General features: G+C 39.8%; 3 protein-coding genes across 3 annotated transcripts; all 3 read right to left on the bottom strand.

The window, feature by feature from the left end:
- Positions 1-4,250: 4,250 nt before the first annotated feature.
- nhp2 (NHP2 ribonucleoprotein homolog (yeast)) lies at positions 4,251-7,101 on the bottom strand. Its single transcript, XM_034890305.1, has 4 exons — positions 6,811-7,101; positions 5,942-6,011; positions 5,697-5,802; positions 4,251-5,145 (listed from the first exon to the last, which is right to left on the bottom strand). Exons 1-4 carry the CDS (start codon positions 6,974-6,976, stop codon positions 5,020-5,022), a joined length of 468 nt encoding a protein of 155 aa, XP_034746196.1. The 5' UTR covers positions 6,977-7,101; the 3' UTR covers positions 4,251-5,019.
- Positions 7,102-9,631: 2,530 nt separating this feature from the next.
- LOC117955678 (cornifelin homolog B-like) lies at positions 9,632-13,957 on the bottom strand. The gene is made up of 4 exons (XM_034890306.1): positions 13,721-13,957; positions 13,465-13,574; positions 10,761-10,915; positions 9,632-10,211 (listed from the first exon to the last, which is right to left on the bottom strand). The coding sequence occupies exons 2-4, from the start codon at positions 13,565-13,567 to the stop codon at positions 10,089-10,091; spliced, it is 381 nt and encodes a 126-aa protein (XP_034746197.1). The 5' UTR covers positions 13,568-13,574; positions 13,721-13,957; the 3' UTR covers positions 9,632-10,088.
- A 1,803-nt stretch (positions 13,958-15,760) lies between these two features.
- On the bottom strand, positions 15,761-24,133 carry LOC117955676 (hepatitis A virus cellular receptor 1 homolog). Its single transcript, XM_034890304.1, has 7 exons — positions 23,964-24,133; positions 22,939-23,286; positions 21,767-21,838; positions 21,526-21,584; positions 21,040-21,127; positions 20,163-20,190; positions 15,761-16,128 (listed from the first exon to the last, which is right to left on the bottom strand). Exons 1-7 carry the CDS (start codon positions 23,998-24,000, stop codon positions 15,987-15,989), a joined length of 774 nt encoding a protein of 257 aa, XP_034746195.1. The 5' UTR covers positions 24,001-24,133; the 3' UTR covers positions 15,761-15,986.
- Positions 24,134-27,620: the final 3,487 nt, after the last annotated feature.

The following is a 27,620-nucleotide window of genomic DNA, read 5'->3' as shown; positions in this document are numbered from 1 at the left end:
ATCAGCTATCTTACCTTCCTATCGGCTGAAATGTTTCATGGGGGGGTCGGCTACAGTTGTGCTGGTATCTTGACAGCTTCAATGGAGATGACCCGCATGTTTCCTTTAGCGTCCGTTAAAGTGAAACCACATCTGATACAGTTTAACCCCCGACAACCACAGTCCCCTCTGCTGCGATGTCTCTGTTTTTCCCGTTAGGTGAGACCATCAGGACAGCTCACCTGGAGTTATTCTTCTAATGAGCAGATAAACTCCCCAGCTAATATGGTTGGGAGCAAATCATTTTTTTTTGTGAATTTATCCTGGGAAACCTTCATACAGGACACACATTAGGACAAACAGACCTCTTCATAGTCAAGGAGACATTTGTTTTTGACATTGGGAAAAATTGCGGCAAGAGTTACGTACAAGAGAGACACACAAAAAGCACAGGCTTAAAACAATTAAAAGACAAATGTGCAGTACATAATATCCAGACATTCAGTTAAAATGTGCATTGGTTCTCCATTCATATCCATACATACATTCAGTCTCAGATATACACTACCGGTCAAAAGTTTGGGGTCACTCACAAATTTCCATTGGACTCCATTATAGACAGAATCCCAGCTGGGATCAGTTGCCTTGTTTTTTTTAACCAGGGCAGCAGTTTCCAGATTACATTATGTGCTTACATAATTGCAAAAGGGTTGTTTAATGTTTTCTTAGTTAGTTTTTTTAAAATAATATCAGATTAGTAAACAAAATGTGCCTTTGGAATATTGGATGAATGGTTGCTGATAATGGAAAATGTAGATATTGCATTAAAGATCAGACACCCACCCAGATCAGCTGGTATCCTGTCTATAATGGAGTGAAATGGAAATTTGTAAGTGACCCCAAACTTTTGACCGGTAGTGTACATTGAAGAATTCATAGTCACACATTCATCGCTGCTCATTAATGAGCTGGACTGAGAGAGGAACAAATGAGTGCTTATCCCTGTTATATTTGCACAGAGGAACCCTGTACCTCTTTCCAGAGTTCAATGGCTCAAACTCTGAAGACAACACGTGAGGGTTATCCAATAGAATGGTCTGAGGTTGAGGGGTGCAGGTGTTCCCATAATTTTAAGCAGATTAAAAATCAGAGCTTTGGGTTTGACCGACAATTTCCCAAACCAGCTGGTAATACCATCTCTTGAACCATCTATGTCACCTAGGACTTCTTTAACAATGGACACAGCCATTTCAAAGAACTCCCTAATATCTGCCCGAGGACATTTGAAGATTTCTAATATAGTATAGTATAGTAGAGTATAGTATAGTATAGTACACATGGTATATTTGGTGTTCCTGGAATTCCCTGAAACGCCTTATATAGGCTAACAGTGAAACTGCCTCAATGCTAGAACCTTCCAAGAACTCCTGAAATCCCCAAACTTCTCTCCAATGAAACCCGGCCCAGAACCCCTCCAACATTGCTGGAACCATATCCCCCAAACTAGTGGAACATTTCAAAGACCTCCAAAGAACACCTTTTAAACCCCCAGCTATGTGCCCTAGAAAAGAACACTTGAACACTCTACAAGCAATAACTAAACATATTTTAAATAGACCTAAAACCACAGAGCATTACAACCTCTTATTACATGGCTTGGTTGAATTCTTATGAAGAATGCGGTCTGGTATTATCTTGATAACAGACCGTTGCTAAGTATGACACACCGTTGCCGTAGACGCAGTTCTGTTCACTCTGATAATTTATCAGACGGAACAGACTTTTTTTATTTATACAATACAATCGTATTTAAATCAATATTTTGTGGGATTTTATTTATTTAGTTTTTAAGTAGCCATGTAATAAGCGGGATAATGTAGAGCAAGGCGGTTGATATAGCAAATGTAACCCAAACAGGGTGATCTTAAATCAGCCTCGCGCTACATGATCCCTTACTTAACACACATTTGGAATATCTTTATTGACCCCTGCCTCTGTAATTAAGAAAGAAAAAACCTTAAAAGTCTCACCCAAGGAACTCTAATACCTTTCTAAGGGCTGCTGAAGTCCTTTAAGGACCCTGAAAGGTTATGTACTCAAGGAACCCCGACAATGTAGTACTCTGAGCACTCTTTGAACCCCTTACAAGTATTCCCAATCCCCTCAAACCTCCTCCTTGACTTATTTTCTTGGATCTTTTTGCTGCACCTTTTACCCTCTCCCTGTCGGTCTTTGTCGTGGTGGCAGTTGTGGTTTCTGTTGCCTTGGGCTCAGTGAGGACAGGTGACAGGGGTTTATGGGTATCACATCGGGGAGAGATTATGACGACGAGTCTGGACAGGTTTACAGGACGGACTGAGAAGGGGAAGGGGAGGAAGAAAAGCTCCCTAAACCTGTTTGAAAAACTTATCTTTTTCTTCCTCTTTTATGTCCTCGGGATGAAGGATTTCTGCTCAACATTTTACTACAACTGCTCTGACAGTTCATCAACACTTTAATTTGTCATGTCGCAGACACACGGAGATCAATCCACGACGGTGTGCCCAGCTTCTCATAGGGGCCAGGGGCCAGACCGAGAAGGGACTCGAGGACTCCTCATACAAATTGAATCCTCTTTAAGAAGTCAAGACTCTCCACAGGCTTTGGTGTCCACTTAAGAACTTCTTGAAGCACCTTAAGAAGACCCCCACAGGACTATATAACCCCTTTAAGAACCCTGGAAACCCCTTCTACCCTCCAAGAGCCTGTTTAGAGCACAGCATTTTAGATCTATGATCTAAAATGCTGTGCCACTTAAGTGCCCCCTGGAACATCAGAGTCCTGGATCCACCTCCTCTTAAAAATGCTCAGAAACCCTAACCTGCCTCGAGAAGCCCTTAGACTCCTAAAATCCATGTGTTCTGATTCAGTAGCACATACTAACAGTGATGGTGGAAGTACTTTGATTAGAAGATACTCTACAGTTAGGTTATTATTGAAAATGTATTCATGTGAAAGCAGTATTTTGGTGATGTGGTTTATCAATCGGGAGCTAACTTTAACTCTAAGTCTTTATAAACTGTTTTAATCTATAACAATTCATTATAATTAGAAAACTTTCTATCTAAAACCTTTATATGCAGCAACTTCAGCTGTCATATTAATTTAATGCAGTAAAAAGTATACATTTCCCTCTGAGGTAGAAATGACTTATTGGGAAGACAAGATATGGGGTTGAGGATATATTATAAATGAGTATAAGTAGCACAAACAGAAGTGAAATTATTTCTGTTGATTGTATTTTGCAGTGCTTGTGCTGCCACCGCCTGGTCACAGACGTAAGTTCAGGACGTAATATTTCTACAATACAACGCTCCCACCGTGTGGCTGAAACACCACAGAGCAGCAGCAATATGTTTTCAGAAATGACATTACAACATAATAAAGCTTTTTTTGTACTCCTACAGTTGCTTATGACTACTTGGAAAGAACTGCTCCATTTAAAGTGCGCATGCACATAAATAGCCTATGATCTTTTATTGAAAATTACATTCTTCTTTTATTCAACTGAGTTTGTCTTTGGCTGAAAAAACTAAGATTTTTATTTTTCAGCTGACCTAAAGTCTCAAGGCTTAGCATTTGGAACTAATTAAAAGTTTAGCAACTAATCCCTCTCTGTTCTCCCTATAATCGGTGCCAAACTACACACTTCCTTTCGGGAAATTGTGAATTTACAGATCTATAAACTTAATCTTTCCACAATATAGATAATTTGTCCTTTACATTTCCAGCTTTCCCTGCTCTAATTGCTGGTATAAATGGAAGATAAACTTTATGGTTCATTAAGTCACCTAACTGTTAATGTTTGTTTAGTAAATTGTCAGGTTTATAGACCAAACGGTGCGACTGCGCTGAAACATTATCCAGCTTATCATAACTCTAGGACAAATACACTAATTTGTCAAGTTAGAGCATTAGAAACAAGAGTATTATCTCAGTGAGGACTAACAGCCTGAAGGGTGTTGAGAATCAGTCGGATAACTTCAGGTTCGAGAGTTTAAAAAAAACACTTTATGGCGCCAGGAAAGCCCACTTGGTAGAGCAGGCACCCACCTAGTCCTTGACGCAGCGGGCCCGGGTTCGACCTGCAGCTCTTTGCTGAACGTCATTCCCCCGCTCTCCCCTTTCATGTCTTGTCAACCAAAGGCCTAAAAATGCCCTTAAAAATTAAAAAACACTTTAGACACTAGAGTAGGTTCATATTTCTTTTAATGAAAAATAAAAAAGGAAAGTAAAATAAAACATAACTTTTTACAGCAGAAACACCTAAATCCTTCAGAGCTCAAAGACAAAAACTTTGCTTCAGGATGTGTTAAACAGTGGTAGAAAATAAATGTTTTCTGCAAAATAATGAGGTTTTTTTTACGCTCTTGACATCTTAAAACCAAGACTTATATAAACGCAGAACTTCCAGTTTGCTATCTCATTCTGTACTACAGCCATCGTCCACTCAGCAGCACAAACTTAAAACAATCTGATTGGCTTCACCTGCACGACAAAACCAACCGAACATGATGCAACTTTTTTTACTGAAAGAAGATCTGCAGCTTGTTGCAAAAATAGATTGAAAATGATAGCTTGGACTTTTATCGTCTTGCAGAAATGACAATCTGGTCAGATGGGATCGAAACATCCTGCATGTTGTTGATACATAAACACAAACCATTCTGTTCATGTACACACTTTGTTTTCAACATTATTGGATAAACAAAAACAGTCCAACATTTATTAAAACTTTCTTGTTGCCTGTCTTCTCAAAAGTCAAATGGTCCAGGACGGTTTTAGCCTAGCTTAGCACAAAGACTGGAAAATGCTTACCAAACTTCAACCTCTTGTTTGTTGTTTATTGGTGGGGCGTAGAAACAGAAATGTAGGAAGGAGACGTTGGTTTTGTTGGAGCTACTGATGAGAAACAAGAGGATTTCCTTGAATGCCGGACTGCTCATTTGAAGTATGGGTCTATTTAAATTAAGGCAGTGATCTCACTGGTTGGCCGATGCCTCACAGAGGTTTGGGCAGGCTGGACACTTCCTCCACGCACTCGTCATAGGCGTCCTGGTAGTCCTGATGAGGTTTGATCAGGATCACACACGTCGGTCTCTTGGAGCCCGCAGACGAGCCCAGATCCTAAAACCAGAAAGCAAAATTAAACATCACAGTCCTTTGAGTCATAGCCAAAAACATCATGCACACATGTCTATCCCGAATAAATGTTGACACATCCACTCAAAAATCAGACAAAAGGCTCATAACTTAGTCTTATAAGTCCAATATAGATTTATAGGGGCAGAACTAGCCTTTAAACTCTTTTTTTATGTTTTTGTCATTATCCAAGTAATCCAGTGATTGTTGTCTGTACATCCGTCACTGCAAGGAGATAATCCAGCATACGTGTAAAGGAGACATTTTGACTAAATGTAAACAAATGTAGAACATTAAAAAACTATTCTACGTCTTATCAACATGGAGCAGTGACACTCTCCTCATACACAGATATTTTCTCATAATATATAGTTCTGGGTGAGACTCTAGCAGCACAGAAATCACGGCTTTATTTCCCAATACATGCCAGCTTTCATTCTGTGCTGAGTTTGGTAGCTGCAGTAAACTAAAGCGTTGAGCTGATTTCTGTGTGTGCTTCTTTACAGAGTGATGGGGGGGGGGGGCAGCAGACTCACCCCTTTGGAGGGGATGTAGGCGTACGGCAGGTTTCTGTCCTCACACATGACGGGCAGGTGACAGTAGACGTCGATGGGCAGTGTGTCACCGGCCAACACCACAATGCTGCATGGAGACACGTCATTAAATACAGAAAACATCGCTGACAAGCGGTTATTGATGTTATAGATCATGTGATTAGTTGGTTTAGATTAGCAGTAAAACGGTCTACAACAGCTGATTCTCCAGTTTTATATCAACCCACCCTTTCTCTCCTTTGTTGATAAACTTCTGAACTTCTTTCACTCCTCTGCGGATGTTCTTTACTTTGGCAGCTGGAATGACAGGAAACACCATGATGATACTGTTCCAGACTCCAAACCAGAAACAGATTTCAGTGGGAGACAAAAAAAAAAAAAAAGAAGCAGCTTTCTAAAGCTTTTTTATTTATTTGGCTGTGCACCCTGCACGAGGCAGGGACCTCCACCACCATTCCAACGTTCACAGAAAACATGAAAGGCTTCCCCTCAACACATATTTCAATGATAACATGTACAAGCCAAATTAATCATAAGAGTCAAACGATTTGTAAAACATCTCATTTCACGGTCTACGTCTGTAATGTCACACAATAACGACTTTAAACCTTTAGTTATTTTAACCAGTTAACCTTACTTTATTTATACACATTTAAACTAAAGAAAACCGGCACAGATCAGCAGCAAACTGAATTTAATCCTAACAGCAGTCACACATCACATGTGATAAAGGATTTTTATCCTGAGCACGAGGCAGGAAGCTAAACAATAACGTAACTTTCAAACGTTGAACCCTGACAACATGAGACAAGAGGCTGCTTTCGCAAAGAAAATGGCCAATACAATCCTCGCTGTGGACATTTTAAGGACCTGTTATATAACGAATTAATCAGAATACAAAAACTCGTAAACGATATAGTGTCTCGTCCTACTACGACTAAAGCCTTCTGACACACAAGAGTTTTAAAATCTTTACATTTTAAGTGGAGTTTGGCATTATCTGCATACTAACATCAAACATGATGACGTTAGCAGAGATCAGAGCTAGTTTTTAGCTCAGAGATGATCACAGCTGTTTACTATTTATTTATATTACCCTTTTTGACGCATTTGTAGAGCTTCTTGCTGAGTTTTTTGGAGGCCAGCGGCTGGGCGATGGGGTTAACGTTAGCGATCAGCTCGTGGTAAGACTTCTCGTTCCCGTCGGCGGCTGCGGCCTCCTCTCCGTCCACAGACACCTTCTCCTTCTTCGTCTTCGTCATTTCGGATCGAACTAAAATAAATCGATTCTCGTTCACTTGTTTTGGATTCGATTTCTTTTATCCAGACACTGCGCAACCCACACTGTAACAGGGAACCACACGTGTTTGCTTTTCTTCTTCTAGTTTTTCCTGAACAGAGACCACTTCGCTAGCTACGTCGCTCCATTAAAGTAATGCATCGCCCCAAGCGGACCGGAGGGTAACAACAACCTGACCTTTCAAAGCAGGGCCGGGCTGCCACTGCAGTGTGTCCCTGAGGTGGAAGTTAACCGAGGGGTGAATAACATATGGGTATCGAGCTATACCGAGTAGACCGTTATATGGGATTTTTTTTCATGCTAACCAACAGATCCCGTTGTTCTGTACAACTGTGCCAAGAGAAATCTCAATCATTCCCTCAATCAGTTTATGGCCTCTAAATCCAGAAGATAGTAGCCTATAGAATACAGAATAGCCGGTGGGTTGTGAAGCGATCAATATGGTCTTTGTTGTTAACATTGTCACAAGTTGTCTCCTTGATGACTGTTTCAAAACCACTTTTGTTTTTGGAGTCATTTTCTGATCTCTTGGAGACAACTTTATAGTTTAAATCCTCATTCATTTGAGTAGCCTACTATCCGATTGCGGTCATTGGAAATCGACGACTAATTTTGATTCTCACAGGTTTTGATTGTCCTCGGGTCTGCCCATCCATCCAGATTCATGTAGGAACAACCTGGCCGTGGGTCGATTTCACTGGTACTCAAAGAATTTTATGACTTCCCCTGCTCGATGACTTCACTGAGATTTTTATCCTTCCTCGATGCTTTTGCTGTGGGACTCTTGAGCGCTTTCAGATTTCCATCTGGATCCACAGGTGAAGAAATCCTTAATTGTCTTTAAAAACGAGCGTCTCTTTTTGAGGATTTGTCCAGAGCAGACCTCTGGCTGCGTGGAAAGGTCTTTTCCCTTTTCTCCTAATTTTAAACTTGTCATTCTCTTGGAGCGAGTTGCTATTCTTTGCCAGCAGGTTATTTTCTTGGGGTTCCTTCATGGTTATGTCCATGTCAGAACAACCTGGCTGGGGTTTAACACCACTGCTGGTCTCCAACTGATCATCTGAGTCTGATCACGCTTGTTTTTGTCTTTTTTTCCAGATCTTTTGGATCCCTGAGACATGAAACCCTTAATTCTTTTTAAAACCGAACGCTTTATCGGGGGGATTTCTCCTGCCTGTGAAGAACGATCCTTCTCATAGGCCTGTTTGTTTCTTTTAAGCTCTGTTTGTTTAGCTTTTTTTTCTTCCAATGTATCCGGAAGATAGTACAGAATACCGCATAGCCTGTGGGCTGTGAAGCCATCGATATCTTTGTTGTTTACATTACCAGTAGTCGCCTTGATGACTTTACTCAGACATTTGCGTTTTCTTTTTTTCTTTTTGTTCCTGCGGGCTTCCCACTCATCAAGATTCATGCGGGTACAACCTGGCTGCGGTTCGTCTTCACTGGAAGTCAAATCATTTTTATAAGACTTTCCCCTGCTTGATGACTTTACTGTGAGATTTTTGTCCTTTTGACATATTGTTTGATTTATGGTAGTTCAATTTACTAATCAACTCCACATGTGACACCCCTTGCTTGGCATGGATGCGTTTACTGTGGATTTCTTTTGGTGTTTCATTTTTCTTTTTACTTTTCTTTTTTTTCTGGGTTCCTTTGTGTCAAGGTCTTTTAACAGATCATTTGACTCCCCTTGCTTGTTTTCAAGGATGTCCGTTTCAAAACCACCTTTGTTTTTGGAGTCATTTTCTGATCTCCTGGAGACAACTTTATAGTTTGAATCCTTATTTGATGGAGTACTATCCAATTGCGTTTCATTGTCAATGGAAGTTGACGACCCATTTTTATTGCCAGAGGTTTTGATCGTCCTCGGGTCTGCCCATCCATCCAGATTCATGTAGGAACAACCTGGCCGTGGGTCGATTTCACTCGTGCTCACAGAATGTTTATAAGACTTCCCCTGCTTGATGACTTCACTGTGAGATTTTTGTCCGTTTTTTGACATAATTCTTGATTCATGGTAGTTCAATTTACTGATGAACTCCACATGTGACATCCCTTGCTCGGTGTTGATGCGTTTACAGTGGGACTCTTTGGTGCTTTCACATTTCTTTTGGTGTTTCACTTTTCTTTTTACTTTTCTGGGTTCCTTTGTGTCAAGGTCTTTTAACGGACATTGGTCTTTCAGATCCTTGTTTTTGGCCTGCAGGACAGTATTTTCATCGCACATGTGCAAGACAATGTTTTTGCAAACCTTATTACTAACCCTAACCCCTTGAGGTTTTTTGTCACTGGTAGTAGATGACTCGTTATTTGACGCCCCTGCTTGTTTTTGGCCTCTAAATCCGGAAGATAGTATAAAATACAGAGTAGACGGTGGGTTGTAAAGCCATCGATATGGTCTTTGTTGTTAACATTGTCACCAGTAGTCGCCTTGATGACCGTTTCAAAATCACTTTTGTTTTTGGAGTCATTGGTTCTCTTGGAGACAACATTATAGTTTGAATCCTTTTTCATTTCAGAATCATCCAAAGTCGTCAACTCATTTGTATTATCAGGTTTTGTATACCGAGCATTCCTTTTCGAGAGTTAGTCCAGAGCAGTCCTCTGACTGAAATTATGTTTAAACATGCAAAACATCATGCATTATCTAATGCTAACTTTTGGAGACTGTAAAGAGATATCTACAGACGCAAATAGACAAAGTGTAGTAAGAAAAATGTTCTTTTTTCTGTTTTATTAGTCTGAAAGAGGACATATTCTTTTAAGCAAAATTACCCAAAATATCAAAATTGACGAGTTGCCTGTCGTGCTTGGCCTCAATTAGTGCAGAATACAATGTTTTGGACAAAAAACTACAAAACATACACAATGTATCAAACTAAATTAATGAAAAAGATAAATAAAAAAACAATCATGTTTGATGAAAATTAAAGAAAAATACAAGATTGTGCAAAGCAGATGATTAATAAGTAAAGTGTCATGCAGGTGTCAAGGTTTGGTAAACCTGTAAACAATACAGGCTTGAGTCACAGTCATGTTGTCACAGCAAAAATCTAATAGCGATGATGTCATTAGTGGAGGATTATGTCACCCAGCGTGGTGGGGAGCTGCCTCTCCTTCATCTCTCTGGCCATCTGACACCAGACGCAGGGCACACAAAAGGTGGAGCACAAACAGTCGCTGCACAAACTGCCCTGAACACACAAGAAAGAATTACTTACAGCTACTGCGGGGAAAAGTACCAATCATACAATGTACAGACTCCATTACACCTAAAATTCACACTCCTACTCAAGTTAAAGTACAACAGCATGTTTCAAATGTAAATCAGAATTATTCACAGCTTAGTGTATTAAAAGTACAGAAGTATTCTCGGCTAAATGTAGTAAAAGTAAAGAAGTATTCTTCGCTTTGTGTAGTAAAAGTACAGAAGAATTCTCTGCTTGATGTAGTAAAAGTACAGAAGTATTTTCCACTTTATGTAGTAAAAGTACAGAAGTGTCTCAGCTTCATTTAGTAAAAGAAGTATTCTCAGCTTTATCTAGTTTAATTATCGGCAGGAAAAGTAGAGACTTTTTTTGCCTTATTGTTGTAAAAGTCTTAGTCAGTGTTTCCCAACCTAAGGGCCGGTCCTCTTCAAAGGGTCACCAGATAACCTGAAGGGTCGTAACCGGATGGAAGGGATACAAAAAGAAGGAGAAACTGACTTCTGCACAGCAATAATTAAAGAATTGTGTCCTTACTTTGATGCCGTAGCGTTGACGTAAGGAGACTCTCATGGACATGGTGATTGGACGTGTGCACCCAAAGACATCCAATAGGGGAAGACAGAGACACTGACCGAACTGTTTAGTGGTTCTACAGGCGAAACAGGGACAACACCAGAAGGCAAAGCAACCTTCAACACAGGAGGAAACACACATGCACGCACAATCAATAACGTGTTACACAAAGCTTGTCTCTTTGCTAATGTCAAGGCAGAACAAAAAAAAAATACAGTAATCTGCAAAAATAAATCTGTTTTTTAATTCAAAGATCAAGTAGCCTAGCTTTAAAGTTTATAGTAGTTTTCTTGTCTTTTTATAAATGAGGAAACTTGCTGAATGAATATTTTAAGTCGCAATTCAATAAAATAACACAATAAACTTCAAATTATGCAACATTATGCTGGTGATGACAAAATTAGTAAATAACGTCAGTTAGCTTAGCATTAGATATTTCTTTAATAACTCTGAATCACAGACACTTATCCATATTTACGGACATAAATAATACCACGCTTACTAGAGATTTACCTTTTGAACCAGTCAGATAGTTGGACTGTGTCTAAAAATGTATTTAAAGTGACGCTGGTTAGTGATTCTAGTTTAGTTCAGTGCTCTTGATTGCATAGTGCCATCAATGCGACGACGCTACAGATGTTTGCAAGCAACATATTTAAGTGAGTTCGTTTTCCAATTCTGATGAGCGACTCGTAGTCATGAGATGGCCGCACAGATGGTCTTGCTAGCTTGAGCTCATCTTGGTTTGTGTACTTGGCAGCCAACGGATTTTCGTTTTGAAATGACAAAAAAAAAAAAAGAAAAACAGCCAGTTTCCCAATTACCATTAGTAAATAGGGAAACAAAAAACGGAGAACAAACCCCATTTTCGTTTTTTGTTTTGTCATAAAAAAAACGGAAAACGAAAAACAATCTCGTTATCCGATTGTATTTGATGCGTTTATAGATCGAAACCGGAAAATAAAATACGGGTGTATACGCCTCATTTCACAATTTAATAATGTTTTCTTATGACCCGGAAATCACTCCTGCGAGTTTGGCGGTCAGTAGGGGGCGCCCATGCCGTTAGCAGTGTTGCCCAGTAAGCAACTTTGGGCTTGTTTTTATGTGAAGTTGCTTACATATTGGTAGCCGTGGGTTGTGTTTTTTTGGGGGGCTTGTTACTAAAGTGTAGTTGCTTATTTGGGCTTGTTCCCAGCTCCATAATAAGTTGTCAAGCAGGTATTTTCTGTTATCTAAACGTAGGAGTGTGTTCCCTCTGTCCCTCCCCTTTCCCCATAAACACTAGAGACAGCAGAGGTTTCTTCCGCCCACTTCCTGCTTCTCATTGGCTTTGACCCAAATGGCAACGAGTACTAGCCAATCAGAGGCAGAGCAGGGAAATCTGTTTTTTTCTGGTTAGGAAAATGCGCGAGTAGCGACTGATGTTAACTGGACTGTAAGAGAGTTTTTGGAGGAATAAATGTGAGCGAAAATACATGAAGAAATATAGCAAAGACTGGGAGAAAGGAGTAAAATAATGGATTCAACCCGTGGTGGGGAACAACTCAATATCACAGTGAAAAAGTGTATATTTGATATCCTATCAGTGTTAAAAGGTGGTTTAACTCCCTCTTGTGGTCATTGTCCTGAAGCTCAGGGAGAGAAAATAAACAAACTACGGTGTGTACAGTTTACCGATCTGTCCACATTGATGTAAATTGACAATCCGTCCCCACAGATTGTAAAACCGTGCACACAATTTATTTGTTTTTTCTCTTCCAGGATCTTAGGGGGCTCCGTAGAAAAAGTCGCTTGGTTTGAGCGGTGTTCACAGGCCTGGTTGCGTATTTGTTTTGCGAGATCTGGCAACACTGGTTGGTCGTCAGGACAGAAGTCCCTGACAAGTCCCTGCTCAGCCCACCAGCTCCGCACACTCCTCCCAGAAAACCCCCGTATAGGTCCAAACTGTGAACCTAACGCAGCTGCTATATCCCCACAGGACTTCGCATTCTTTCAGTTTTCAAATATAAAACAAATAAACTAAAAAAACCAAAGAACTAAAACAAAACTAGCATATTCGTAACAACATTTTTACACTCGTCTCATTAATGTCCAAATGACTTCCGGGTATGCAGCATCCAACCGCTTAACACTTACATAGACGGTAAAGACTACTTACGAATAAAAACATTATTAAATTGAGAAATTAGATGTATACACCCGTATTTTATTTTCCGGTTTCCATCTATAAACAAAGACAAATTGGACAAATTGGACAATTGGATAACGAGATTGTTTTTCGTTTTTTGATATCAAAACAAAAAACGAGTTCTTCTCTGTTTTTTGTTTCCCTATTTATTAATGGTAATTAAGAAACTGGCTGTTTTCCGTTTTTGTTTTTTTTCATTTCAAAACAAAAGTCCGTTGGCCGCCAAGCACACAGACCCATCTTCTCCACCTTTTCCTCGGTGTTTACTCTGTTTACATTTAAAAACTTGACTGGCCAGCTGGCTAACTAACTAGCCCAGAATAGCAGTCGGCGGGAGACCGGCAAGTCGATTTTCTGATCCTGATGGAGGGACTCACAGCCACAGAAAGCACAACTAAAACACAACTGATATGTATTTATATAATGATTTAGTCAGATTCTCTCTGAGTGAAATAATAAGCAGTGTTACTGTACAATCTGGCATGTCGTTGCAGCAGTCACAGATCCCAGAAGCCCATTCAGCTGCATCAGAGGAAACAATCAGAGCCTGAGGCTGCCTCTGAACCGGCCGACTCATCTTAAACCTGCAAACACACAGTCAACCAGCTACATACAGGTGTATATATGTATCAGCATTATTACTCAGATCCTTAACTTAAGCAAATGTGAGGGTGTTGGATACATACAAACTGATGAAAACCAAAGACGAAGAGAGAAAACAGGATCTTACCTGTGAGGGTGTGTTTTTGTGTATGTCTGAGTGAGAGACTAAATCAGCCACTTAAGACAAGGATGTCTCTAATTGGCTCAAAGGTTTCTGACGAACCTGCCTAGGCGGTCTGACTGGTTTTTATTTCTCTTTAGGTACTCGCTCGTCAGCTCGAAGTTATGGAGACTAATAATGTTAGACTCACGTAATATTCTACTACAATTATAACAATATTATACTAATATTATATTAATAATTGTCGCGCTGTGGCTGTCCCCCGTCGGCCGATTCCATTTCCTTCACCTGCTTGCTGTCTCCCCTGCACGCCACCCCGCAGATGGCTCCTGCGCGCGCTCTGCTCGGCAGGCCGCACGTGACTGCGCGAGCCTGCTCGACCAGGTGAACTGAATTGGGCAATCAGAAGCTCGCGCCCAGTTCAATCAACGTGTTATAAATGTGCGCATCAGTCATTTGACTGACGTGCGTTGGACTGAGAAGACGGCAGAAGCACGGACGCAGACACTGGGAGGAATTGGGACTTTTGATTGTGACGGGCTATAGGTAAGCTCCCATGGACTCTCATTTGGTTGTTAACGTTTGGTATTTAGTGGATTAAATGTGTTATTGTTGTGGGCAAAATTGTCACTGCACTAAATGTACATATTTTTTGTAGGCAATAGTTGAGGTAAATGGGAGTTCACCTAATGTAAAGTAAAACACTGAGTTAGTCTGTGCAAATCACAACTTGGTTTATGCACATGTGCAGTAGGCTACACATGTGTTAAAACAGCATGTCATTGGTTTGACAGTAATCGAATACTTCTCTGTTCATTTGTTAATACTTTTACCTGATTAAAATATATATTATCTGTATTGGTTAAAATACCTGTTTTAATCATTGTTCATTTCTTTTGTGTCTAAAGGTTTTTCACCGGTTTACCTGTTCACCTGAACAGACTTGGTACCTGTTTAACTGGTCAAAATAAAATATACTTTCTGAGTAAAATCCGAAGTCTGTTCCTTCAAGTGTGGACACCTCACAGTTCAAAGAAACACTTTACATTAATATACTATGTGATTAGCTTACTTGCCTACTCAGCTGTAGGAATCGGTGTATAAAAGTCTGTGTGCAGTTGAATGACTCCATCAATAGATGGAGGCAAACAGACAGCATTGAACTCAATCAGCAGCTGCTTTAAATTTAAAGTGCCCATGTTATGCTCATTTCAGGTTCATAATTATATTTTCTGGTTGTACCAGAATAGGCTTACATTTTTTTCTTTTCTTCAAAAAACATTTGTGTTGTGCTGCAGATCGTGTTTAAGTCGCTCTCTCACAGAGGGAGACATCTTACTTAACCAACTTTGGGAGTTAAACATGCACAGTAGCTAGGTAAGATCACATCAGCTGCATAACTTTCTCCAACTTTGGTCAGTACAAGGCAGGATAAGCTGGGAGACTTCTTCTCAATGAGGGCATACTTGTGGAATACCTGCAGAACAGGGACATGGGAGTAGATTATGGTGAACTAGTGTTGTAGCCGTGTTTTGCCATTGAACGAGCTAGCATGTGCCACGGTTAGCCACCCACTGGTGATGCTGAAAGCTGTGCAAATTTGAATAGCTCACCTGGAAACTGTAGGCAGAGGACATTCAGAAACCCGTACCTCACTCAAAACGGCATGGCTAGTTTTTTTTTTTTTTTTTTTTTTTTGTGTGGAAGCACCAGACACCAACACCCCAAATCCCCCAAAAGTGATTCCTTTCATAGTATGGGCACTTTAAGCTTAATTTAATTCTCATGATTTTAAATGACTAATCACATGAAATGCGGTAAGTTACAAGGGAGAACAGAAATCGGCATAATCGACTGACTTATATTACTCAAAGGTACATCAGTGTTTTATTAAATTTAAATACACAAAGGACTGTTACATTTCCGTAAAGCTTGGAGTTGTTGAATTTGTTAAATCCGGCAGTTCCCATGAGCCTAAAAGGCCATCCATCCAGTGCAGTAATATCGGAGTTCACCAGTAACATTCAGGACTTTGTTGGTGTTTCAGCTGAAGTTGAATAGTCTGTTTTCACTTGGAGATTTGTGTCAATGAAGCAGAACATTTTCAGTTCAGAGTCGGATTGCTTGTTCTCATGAGTCAACCAGGTCAGTTCCCCCTGGTTTAGGGGACGTCAGGACCCTTGAATGCGTCTTAAACTGAGATGATATGTTCATGTGGTTTGTCCAGAACTTGTCCCGTGGATCAGCAGGTCATTGGGTGGAGCTTCAGGGCTCAGGGGCAGGACTCGTACTCTCCTCCATCACCGCCTCCGTCTATCTGGTAGATGTTTTCCACTGCCAGACCTTGACTCTGGAGGTGCAGTGTGGACGCAGTCGAGCTGAACATGACCGAACTGGTGACCTGCTGCTGAGGCCTGAAAGACAGAGATGGTTAATTAATTTCTTTAGTGCCACAATGTCCCTGGAATTTGACAATGATTTTCTTGAATGATTCCTGGAAAGCTACTAATGTGGCACTTATTGTAGCCTGGGAACATTAGAATATGTACACAGTTCAAACTTTCTTCAGAAAGATTTTTAATTTAAAACGAGGTTAATATAAATGTACATATCTGCATATTTAGCTGACCTGATGGTGTTTCATTCCACAAGTAAATATATATATATATATATATATATATTTTACTGTGTCAACAAATCTTGAATTTTATCCTTTAATCTCTGTTATAATGCATTTCATCTTTCATTGTGGTTTAGCTTGACCCAGTTATATAAGACACATTTTGTCTTTTGGTCGCATTTGCTCCACTAGTTCACATTTTTATGTTTACGCTGTGACATTTATCAGATCCTCTTCAACGCGCTCTGTGAATGTCACATTGGTAGAAAAGGAAACCACAGTTTTCTCTCTTCGCTTGCATCTCTTTGCTTTCATATTGGTTTCAAAGTTCCAGATTCTTATAATAGAGAACCTGTTGCAGACTGGAGGATATCTAGCCTTGACATCAGACTTTTCAGGAAAATTCAGGTTGTAAGCATGTATTAAAACACTGGAGGGGTTTAGGCTGAGGTCAGATTTAGGTCCCATTGTTGAGTCAAACAAGAACATGGATATGGTTTGTACAAGATGTAAAAAAACATTTGTCCAGGATGGGCCAAGCAATTTAGTAGCTTGTTTACAACACAGTGAGGTTTAAGAATCACATTTTATTATCACATTTCCGTCTGACACAAAAAAACATTAAGTCTAAAATCAGATGCTCTGGAGCAGTGGTTCTCAACCGGTGGGGCGCGAGTAGACTACAGGATGGGGGGGGGGGAAACTGTGCTCAACCACGGGAGCTGCCGTGAGCCCCTCTCCCGTCCAAAAGCACTCACAGTCAGCAGTAGCCTCGCGCAGCAGGCACAGCCTGCAGTCAGAGCAGAGGGAAGACACACACCCCTCCGCGTGCCGTACAGGCTAGGGTGACCAGACGTTCCCGGTTTCCGGGGACAGTCCCCGATTTTGGCGACCTGTCCCCGGCTGGATCTGTCCCCGGAAATGTCCCCGGTTTTCACTGTGACTGACAGACCCGAAATTGGAATGAAAGAAAGAAAATACTGACAAAACGTAGCCGATGGTCGCACACCCAACACACGCAGGCTGAAGGCAGCCAGAGCCAGCGGTGCTCAGAGAGGTTTTAGAAGCCGTGTTTTACGATGCTAAAATCACTGATTATTTACATTGAGTCCGGTGAGTGTAGTGAACGCAATTTCGCGGACTTTTAAGTTTTAAAAAGGATCTTAATCTTCAACAGAAAGGTCGACCTCGTTGGAAATCCTTTCCATAATGTTGTCACACACTTAGAATATTAATCTGAGTCTGTTAGCAGCAAAACGAGCACTTTTATGAACGTAAATACAAGCTGGACAATTATCCTATTAACTCACGCTGCAGCTTGTTTCTCTGATAGCGATTGCAGCGATCTCGTTTAATACTGGATCAATGTCAAAGGAAAATATGTCCTCAATAGTTTTCATTGTATCTGATTCTCAAGGAGCTGTTGCAGAAACAAGCCTTGAGCAATAAAGCAAAAGCTGTCAGTAGTTAAGTAAACATTACAACATTATGAATATTAAGACTTTCTATCTTGAAATATTAAGACTTTCAATCTTGAAATATTAAGACTTTCAATCTTGAAATATTAGGACTTTCAATCTTGAAATATTAGGACTTTCAATCTTGAAATATTAAGACTTTCAATCTTGAAATATTAGGACTATTAGGACTTTCTATCTTGAAATATTAAGACTTTCTATCTTGAAATATTAGGACTTTTTATCTTGAAGTATTAGGATTTTTTTCTTGAAATATTAGGACTTTCTATCTCGAAACATTCTCCTCTGAGGTGGAGTGGAGTGGAGTAGGAAGTAGCAGCAGGGGTGGGTCTAGGATCAGACCTGAGGGGGGGGCGCTCAGCCCCTAAGGAGAAAAGCTCTAGGTCTTGTATCCCCGTTTTAAGTTTTACAAAAGTAAAAACATTACTTATTTTGGAGGTTAATACGCTTCTGAGCTGAAAATGTCCCCAGATTTTCAGCGTCTGAGCACCTGTCAGTAATGAGAAAACAATTTGCGACGTAGGCCTACTTTAGAGAGGATTATCGATCTTTTGCGTGGGTTCGAGATCCGTTTGTGTGCACAGCAAACAAGCTATCAATTGATATGCAGGAACAGCTTATTGAGCTGAAGAGTGACAGTCGACTGAAGGAACTCTTTAGCTCCTGCCCTCTTTCGTCATTCTGGGCATCACTGAAGGAATACGCTGAACTCTGTGACGTCGCCTTGAAGATTCTCCTTCCTTTCGCGTCAACATATTTGTGTGAGGCAGGATTCTCAAAAATGACTGCACTCAAAACTAAATACCGTACTCGTGCACACATCGAGGATGATTTGAGGCTATGTTTATCAAACATTGACCCAAGAATTGAGGATCTTTGCAAGGCAAAGCAGGCTCAGGTCTCACATTAATATCACCAACCTGCAAGCTTCTTTAAAAAATGCAGATGATGCCTACTATTAGACCTAGTGATAATACCAATAATAAAGCATACATTAATGTCAGAGGTCTGGTGCCAATTCCCAATTATAGCAATAGCCTAGTAATTATAATAGGCCTACTGATGATGATGATGATGATGATGATGATGATGATAATAATAATAATGATAATAATAACAATAATAACAATAAAGCATGTAACCTTATATGAATATATAGCAATAGCCTAGTAATGATAATAGGCCTAATCCTACTCATAATAATACTAATAATACTACTACTACTAATAATAATAATATCTGCAAGCTCACATTAGAAGTCTGGTACTACTGCCAATTATAAAAATAGCCTAGTAATGATAATAGGCATACCTACCGCTACTGATGATGATAATAATATTAATAATAATAATGTGGGCTTAAAAATAATAGCCTATCTGTCTATCTATCTATCTATCTATCTATCGTTCGTGGTGTGGGGGCGTAGGGCACTTGGGCCCCAACTGCAATGAACCAGCTTTGGGGGGGGCCAGCTTGCAAAAGGTTGAGAACCCCTGCTCTGGAGGATGACCATAATGGCGTTTTTCCATCAATGGTACCTGCTCAACTCTTCTCAACTTGGGTCGACTCGACTGGGCCGCGGGGCCCCGTTCGCCTTTTCCATTGCAGATTAGTACCACCTCATGCGTGAACTGAGCCATGGCTGGTCGTCATAGCAGGTAACTGCCGTGACCTTACGCAACACACACACAGAATAGTCGGAGGTGTGGTGTTTTGGATTTTGAACGCTAGCTAAAGTAGTGACTATTCTCTCTGACCAATCTCTGCAGGTTTTCACGTCACCTTTTGGTATCGCCTCAGCTTGCTGGAAAGTCAATTGAGGTAGTACTAGAAAAAAAAAGGAACTTTTTTCGTAGTGGCAAACAAAAAGCCGAGTAGAGTCAAGGAGAGTCGAGTAGGTACTATGCAGTGGAAAAACACCATAAGAGTACAGCTTTTTTCTGTTGTGACTCTGCATGGTTCTCTTTCTGTTGGGCAATCAGAGTTTCGGTTTGAACACACCACAGCATCACAGAGCCGTGTGAACATGATTCTAGGATGAAGATGATGATGATAACCAGTGATGATGCAGAGCATGTCGACTGTTTGTGGGGTAAGACCCCATGAGAGATTCATGGCCCTGTGGTAAAACTGCCAAATTATGAAGGCTCGGCTGAGTCATCATTTGTCATCAGAGAGCTGCAGTTTGGTCTGACAGTTTTTCTTATGAACTGCAAACTGCAAAATTTTAATGATTGTCTCTAAGCTGCTTCAAAAGCTGCCAGACATGAATTTATTTGGAAAAAGTCCATCAACAAAACAAGAAAAGAAGAAGTTTCCCAATCTGAATCAGTCACATTACCAAACTTACATTTTGTTGAGTTGCATCCTTCTGCTTGCTGCAGAGACAAAAAACATCAATGAGGAGATAAGTTCACTTGACTTCTCAAAATACAAATAATACAAATACAAATCTTACACGTGTAATTAAGATCAAATTACATTTTGTCTCTGATTCCAGACACCCAGACTTTCACACTTTGTATGTTCTGTTTTAGTAAAGGATTTAAAGGATCATGATTGATGTAAAAAGGATATTAAGAGACTGGCATTAGAATGCTAATTATGACTTAGCATCTAACAAGATCGGTTTCTCCTTGTAAAGAATTAAGAGATCTTTTGAACATTTTCAAAAAAAAATCTTTATTTCCGAGTTGACAGTAAAGAGAGGGCAATGTCTTGCAATGTTAACAAAAGTAAAAAAAAAAAAAAGAAAAAAAAAAAAAGTAAGCCCTGTGATTCTGCTCCAAAATGTAACAGTTTTTGTAACAGCAGAAATGCAATCTCGGAATTCACCAGCTATCAATTGACCACAACTTTGGTTTTAATAAGCTATTGTCTGTATTTATCATTATTAGTATGCAGATATCTGATTAGCCAAAATGTTGTCTTGAACAAAAACACTTCATCAACATGGTCTCTACATCGACCAGGGCACAGAAGAGGCTTGGCCTGGATATCAGCCGGCTACACCGGAGCCCTTAAAATATCAGCTGTTGTTAAATCATCGTCAAACCAATGGTTGAGGGGTTCTGATGGTACGTTTTACATGAACTCTTCCATTGTGGCCAACTGACCACCAGTTCCTCTCTGGGTTGAAGCAATACATTTGGCAGTGGATGTTGAACTTCCCTCTTTGTTGTTGTGAGTGTGAGGATGATCATGAAACAACTGACTTTTGTACTTACCGATAATGAGGAATGCTACGCCTGCTATAATCAAGGCTATCAACCCAAACAGAGCAAAGAGCAGAACCATGCTCATACCACTTCTCTCCTGTGAAAACACACACTTTACATCAGTAAAAAGAGGATAAAACCTTTGTGGAAACAGTGTCAACAATGATCAGTTTAATAGCAGGGATCATTAAAAGACATGCTGCTGTCTGGAAAAACATCTTCCTGTTTTTCTTACAGAAGTTTATACAAGGTGTTATTTCTCCTTTCCTTTTGTTAGCTATAAACATTGGATGTTCAAGCTACCGGTCCCTTCACCATATTCAATGTTTGGCACGTGTAAATTATGTCTCCAACCTAACATGAGCGATCCAAATGCTAAAAGTAACTTGATTTCAACTGAAGATTGTGTTTTCATCTTTAGCTGTCAGTCGGAATTTCTTTTGCAACATTCAAATTTTCACACAGAAAATCTCTCTCTCTCACCCGCCCACCCACCTTGCTCTCGATGTTGCTGGTGTGGGAAGTTAGGAGAAGCTGTGTTGAGCTCATCTGACCTGGAGGACAAGGAAGTGAAAGCAGATGTGTCAGTAGCATGATGTCATGAAGGTTTAGAAATAGATTTAACTGGAGTTTAAGACATTCTCATCTGAAGGCTGAGTATAAATGTCAATGTGAACAGATTGATCTGCATTGACTGTGAATGAATCGTCCTCCTCTCTTTGGGTTTGTGTTGTACCTGCTGTATAAGTGGCTGCTGTCTGCTCTGTAGACGGCTCGTTTAATGTTCTTAATGTGGTTGTCTGCGGAGCTGAAACAGAAACCAGTGTGACATTAACACGTGCAACATCACAAAATATCCCTGCGAGACATCCGTTATTGCAATATGCTGACGACAGCTGTTGGCAACAGAGGGAATTGGAAAAGTTGATGTTATGCATCTTTTGATTCCTGGAGCTCTGAGACTCTTCTCTCTGGTCCTGTCCACCTGTTACTCTTTATATTCTGATGGAAAAACCCAGCTAGCTGCAACCTTCAATACGTTTTATGATACTTTTTTAAACTAATGCAGTGCATGTTGAAAATGGGCCTGCTTATCCAAACAACTTCAAACATGACACTGCACTTTCTTGAGTTCTCAGCGTTACACCTGCCATGACATTATTGCGTCCCCAAGCATTGTTAAAGTATACGCGCCATTTGCTAACAGCTCACTATTTGGGACCAGGCTATTTTCCGTAACAAAACCATTCATTGAGCAGTACATTGATTCTTAAAATAGTTTCCTACAAAGTAACATCTCCGGTCTCACTTTCTTGATCTGTTCTTGAATGGACTGTAGCGAGCTGAACCCAGCATACTGTTTACACTACACATGTGTACATAACGCACCACTAAGACAGATGTCCAGTAGATCTCAAGAGCTCACATTCCACACTGAACTTCCTCAGGTCCTCAGCAATACACCAGCCAAGTGTGAAGGTGATCAGATGAATGGTTGTCGAGAAAATTAAAGCACAGACGACAGAGACTCTTTCCAATTTAGTTAGAATTTTTTTTTTTTAAGGAACGAACGGCCTACTTTAGTCATACCAATATGAAACAATAAAAATATGGAACATTAAGAGAGCTACATAAAAACTGTAGAATAATGTATCCAAGGGACAGAGCTTTCTTTCTCATAACTCCAGTTAGTGATTTAAATCTTGTTGGCATTAATGCCATCATCAGAATAAAACAGTTTGTTCTGTGATCAAGTGAATTTAAAATTAAAGTGGGGAAAAAAAGCCAAACGTGAATAAATTGGCATCACCTCTTTTCCCACCCAACAGTTCACGGCTGCGACGTTGTATGTATGTACAGTATAAGCCCTCCTGCACAAATGTTAGGATCTTTCAAATCATTTCTCACCTGTCCTCACGCTCAAAATGAAGTGATGTTTGTCATCATTGAACCATCCGGGTATTTCCACTCTGCACCCATAGTGTCCAGCGTCCGTCTCTGAGACATTCAGTATCGTCAGAGAAACATCTCCATCATCCAGTCGTCCCAGTAACTTATACCTGCTGGAAACTCTGGTTTCTTCTTTTACTTCATGTCCGTCTGTGGCGACGAGCTGGTTGTTGCAGCCTGAGCTTGGTATTTGTCCACGACCCCAACAAACTGACAGTGCTTTGTATATTTTGATGTCATATTTACAGGGCAGAGTGATGTCTTCACCTGTTTGAACAGTAACTGTGTTGTCGTCACATTCACTCACTGTGGAGACACAAACGGGCACTCCAGATTTAAGGTCACACTTTGTGCTGAAGCTAAAATTATTTTAATTATTTATTGGAAAGATAACAACCTGTTCTTATCTGCTTTGATGTGTTTTATTGTTATAAACTCTTAAGTTAAATTTTTGCTTTCGGGTTTTAGCTGAGCTGAAAGTTAAATAGCACATGCGAGACTATAGAGACTGAACTGATCTGACAGATATAAAAGTACAACCCATAACAAGTTGGGTTTGTGCCCTTTATCAGAAAGCTGGTATCTTATGGTGTTGAGCTGCAGCTGTTCCACTGCTGTTAAAAAGGAAACTGTCACAGCTAAATCCAACACACCCAATTACATAAGTTATTAAAATTGATATTAATAATGAGTCTTTGTCAAAAGAAACAGTACAAAAATGGCAAATAACAGCATTTTTGGGGGACAAAAAGAGACATTCTTCTCATGTAATAGATAAACAAAAAAGGGTAAAGATGATAATAATAAATATATGATAAATGCACACAGTTACAAAATGCACATAGAGACAAAACACACCTACAGACTGAAGTTAAAGATGTATGGTCGAGTTGAAAACCTCGACAGGAGTTAAAACTTTTTAGTTTACTTGTCTGATCACTTTTAAATGAAGTCAGCGCTAATGTAAAGTGAAAATAAGTTACCTGTGAGGAGAGCGAGGAGCAGAACGAGCTTCATCATGAACAAAACAACTGTCAAAGACTTACTGACAAACTGTCATCACACTCACACATTTAAACACACAGCTGCTGAAACACTGAGTCACCACAGCAACACAGCCTTACTGCACACTGTAAAAAATCTTCACTTTAAATAGAAGAAAAAAGACTGTTTGAGAAATGATGCAAAGGAAACCAAAAAAAAGACTTTCCTAAAAACTTTAAAAAAAATGTTTTAAGTGCCCATATTATGAAAGAAAATCATTTTTTCTGGGGTTTATTATTAATTATTTTGTGTTATTTAGTTGGTTATTTTATTAGTTATTTTGTGTTATTTAGTTAGTTATTTTATTAGTTATTTTGTGACTCTGGTGCTTCCACACGCATACAAACTTGGAAAAAAAAACTACCCATGCTGTTTTGAGTGAGATACGGTTTCTGAATGTCCTCTGTCTTTAGGTGAGCTGTTCAAAATCTTCACGGCTTTCTACGTCACTAGCCGAGACAATGTGGCTAACTGTGGCCGGCATGCTAGCTAGTTCTCAATGGCAAAACACTGCTACAACACACACTAGTTACCCATAATCTACAAAAGAACTACATCCATGTCCCTGTTCTGCAGGTATTCCACAAGTGTGCCCTCGTTTAGAAGAAGTCTCCCAGCTAATTCTGCCTTGGACTGACCAAAGTTGGAGAAACAGTAGCTAGGTCTATCTAGATCGTACCTAGCTACTGCGCGTGTGCGACTCCCAGACAAAAGATAGTAAAGAAATTGAGATGTCCCCCTCTGTAGCTAAAACAGAGACTTAAACACACGGGGAAAACCGGATATAGAGCAATGTGCTGTGGAACACAAATATGGTGTTTTTTGAAATTGAAACCATGTAAACCTATTCTGGTGCAACCTCAAAATACAATTATGAACCTGACAATGAGCATAATATGGGCTCTTTAAAGATTTTTTTTAAACCAGGTAAAATCTTTGAATCAGTTGTTACTTTGCATCTTAAATATCCAACACTATCAGCTGCAATGGCATTTCTGCGCACGTGGAAGGTTTTACAAGCAGTATCTCTAATAATTAAAGTAAATTGCTATAGAAAACACATATACATTAATACAGTACATCATTTTAAAAGCAAAGGAGCTTGCAGGAAATTAAACGTTGCATGCGGGTCTCTAAATTGGAGGATTGCGGAGGAGAGGATACTGGCAGGAAAGCGCTGGAGTCGTGCCAGAACCATGGATGTATTATTGACCGCCCAGCAGGGCGAGCTGGGAATCTAACTGGATTTTATCCGGACATAATGTCAGGGGCAAAGAGACCAAAGAGGTCACGGAGGCAGCTAAGAAGAGAAAGTCGTTGGTGAGAGAATCGTTAATTAAAAGGCTGCAAGACAGAAGGGGCGAGCTGTGACTTTAACTGTGACGTTGGCTGAGAGCTGGCAACGCTGCTAACACTCTGTGTTACACACTTTTACTGAAAATCTGGATGTAACTGCTGCTGAAAGCTAGCCTACATAATTTGAGGTAAGATTTAGCTTTTCTATGTTTTAAATAAATCTTTGTCCCACAGTTATATTACATATAAGACAGGTCGCAAACTGTCATTTATATCATACCCACGCGCTAAAACCCCCACTGCTTTATCGTCAGTTTTAAAATCCACGAGACCGTTATTTAAAGAACTAGCAACATTCTGTGTTGCAGAAGACGTAAAACTAGTGATTGAGACCATAAACTCATCATGAAACTGTCTCCTGAGGTAATAAATCAAGTGAGAAGTGGTTCACTTTCTCATAGACTTCTACAGAAACCGTCCTGAATTATGCAACCACACGTGTCGCCCCCTGTTGGAATTCAGACATAATGCAGGTTTACGGCATTTCCGCATTTGCAGTACTTTGTCGAACCGGATGCTTTGGCCGTTAATATTAACAGTTTATGTTGTTGACTTGCTTGTTTCTGATCATGCGTAATGTAGTCATGACAAATACAAGTCTACAATTGTTTTAAAACAGTGGTAAACGGGCCAGGTTCAGCCCAGACAATTTTGCAAGACGTTTTTTTAACTAAAAGACATCTTTGCTGATTGGGTATCACCTCTGACACAGCCAATAAAGGAGAGACCCACATAACAAGAGAACATATCTCAAAGATACACACAGTTTCACACCATCCCGATGGAGCATTTGGTTCAACACGTGGATGAGAACCCAGGAACCGTGGCAAAACGGTGCAACCTGTTTTGAGATTGAACAAGCCCAGGCCAGGCGAACTGCATTTTGAAACTAAAGCGGTGCATAACAAAATGTTACGCAATGTAGGGTGTAGTATAAAAATAACTTATAACAGTAAACCCAAGTGATGCATTAACAGGCCTACATTCTATCAAGCAAAAAAAAATATTTGTCATGAATATTTTGTTCTAAGATTTTGAATGAAGTAGCTAAACTGCTTTTTTTCATTAGCTATTTCACCTTTTATTTTTATTATTTACCTCTTCCCTGGCAGGAATGAACTATTTTGTAGTGACAAAATACACACCACATTTTAGGAATAACTGAGGGAAATGTTACTTCAACTATTACGCCTTCACCATGACCTATTACTTCAGATGTGGCTTGCATGTTTTATGGTAAACATGAGACCAACATGAGTTGTGCAGATGACAGCGGTTGCTGCCTGATTTCCTGTTAGCAGCATAGACTGTATGGTTGGCAGTGGCGTTGGCTGCTTCCTTTTTCTGAACATCGGACTTTCACTTCAACAAAGCTGAAAGAGGACAGCTGAGCTCCACACTGCAAAAAATATCTGCAGCTCTGAGCTGATATTTCATATATATACAGTATATACTATATACAGTATATTATAGGCTACTATGTGTGAATTCACAACAATTATTACACGTAGGCCTATAACATATTTCAAAACATTAAATGAAATAAAGTAATTTTAAGTTATTAATGACCCACGACTTCTGTGTGAAAGACTGATATAGGCAGCTGTTCAACTCCTACAGAAGTACAAAAACAAATGTTCGCTAACAAAAAGGTAATTTAAAATAAAAGTTAGTGATGTGTGTGTATTTTATGTATTTACTGACTAGTCCGCGCCTTGGAGCACAGACTGGCTAAATATGCCTTGGAATCATTGCAACATTCAGCTGTTCTCCTGACGCGTCTGCAGGGCCCGGTCAACCTCTATTGCAACCGAAAAAGAAGTATTTATAGAGATGAAATTAGGTCACATACAAAATCTCAATAATTTGCTCTGTTTTTAGTACTTGTCTCACTATAATAATTAAACATGCAATATGGCCCAAGGCAAGCCACTTTATTTACTTCAAATACAGGCTACCTGAGTAATAATAATTATTTGATATACAGTACATACTGTATATTATGTCTATATTGTAGTGAGTTTGTGGTTATTTGGCTAAAAAGTTTTATTTATTTCTCCTTATCTACCTTGCTGACACAACCACTTATCTTTGTGCAAATTATTGCTTTGGAGCTATCTATCACCCTACTTTATTTTGTAACAGCTATAGTTGGGTAATTTCCTATGTGACCAGTTTATGATGCATTATTGTAGATTAAACTGCCCAGGAGTATAGGAAGTATTTAAAATTAGCACCAC

The sequence above is a fragment of the Etheostoma cragini genome, chromosome 13 (genome assembly GCF_013103735.1).
Source record: "Etheostoma cragini isolate CJK2018 chromosome 13, CSU_Ecrag_1.0, whole genome shotgun sequence".
Classification (NCBI taxonomy): Eukaryota; Metazoa; Chordata; class Actinopteri; order Perciformes; family Percidae; genus Etheostoma; species Etheostoma cragini.
Note: the sequence above shows the minus strand (reverse complement) of the source record. Positions and strands in the feature narration are given on the sequence as shown.

What these genes read in the sequence shown, in the direction of transcription:
- LOC117955678 (XM_034890306.1), bottom strand. Translation starts at nt 13,567, where the DNA reads ATGAGTCGGCCGGTTCAGAGGCAGCCTCAGGCTCTGATTGTTTCCTCT. An exon ending in CTGCAACGACATGCCAGATT is followed by an intron (nt 10,916 to 13,464) that starts GTACAGTAACAC and finishes CCTGTGTTGAAG; the next exon opens with GTTGCTTTGCCTTCTGGTGT. An exon ending in GTCAACGCTACGGCATCAAA is followed by an intron (nt 10,212 to 10,760) that starts GTAAGGACACAA and finishes TTGTGTGTTCAG; the next exon opens with GGCAGTTTGTGCAGCGACTG.
- LOC117955676 (XM_034890304.1), bottom strand. Translation starts at nt 24,000, where the DNA reads ATGATGAAGCTCGTTCTGCTCCTCGCTCTCCTCACAG. An exon ending in AGCAGCCACTTATACAGCAG is followed by an intron (nt 21,585 to 21,766) that starts GTACAACACAAA and finishes CTTGTCCTCCAG; the next exon opens with GTCAGATGAGCTCAACACAG. An exon ending in CCAGCAACATCGAGAGCAAG is followed by an intron (nt 21,128 to 21,525) that starts GTGGGTGGGCGG and finishes GTGTTTTCACAG; the next exon opens with GAGAGAAGTGGTATGAGCAT.
- nhp2 (XM_034890305.1), bottom strand. Translation starts at nt 6,976, where the DNA reads ATGACGAAGACGAAGAAGGAGAAGGTGTCTGTGGACGGAGAGGAGGCC. An exon ending in CTACAAATGCGTCAAAAAGG is followed by an intron (nt 6,012 to 6,810) that starts GTAATATAAATA and finishes CTGTCATTCCAG; the next exon opens with CTGCCAAAGTAAAGAACATC. An exon ending in ATCAACAAAGGAGAGAAAGG is followed by an intron (nt 5,803 to 5,941) that starts GTGGGTTGATAT and finishes GTCTCCATGCAG; the next exon opens with CATTGTGGTGTTGGCCGGTG.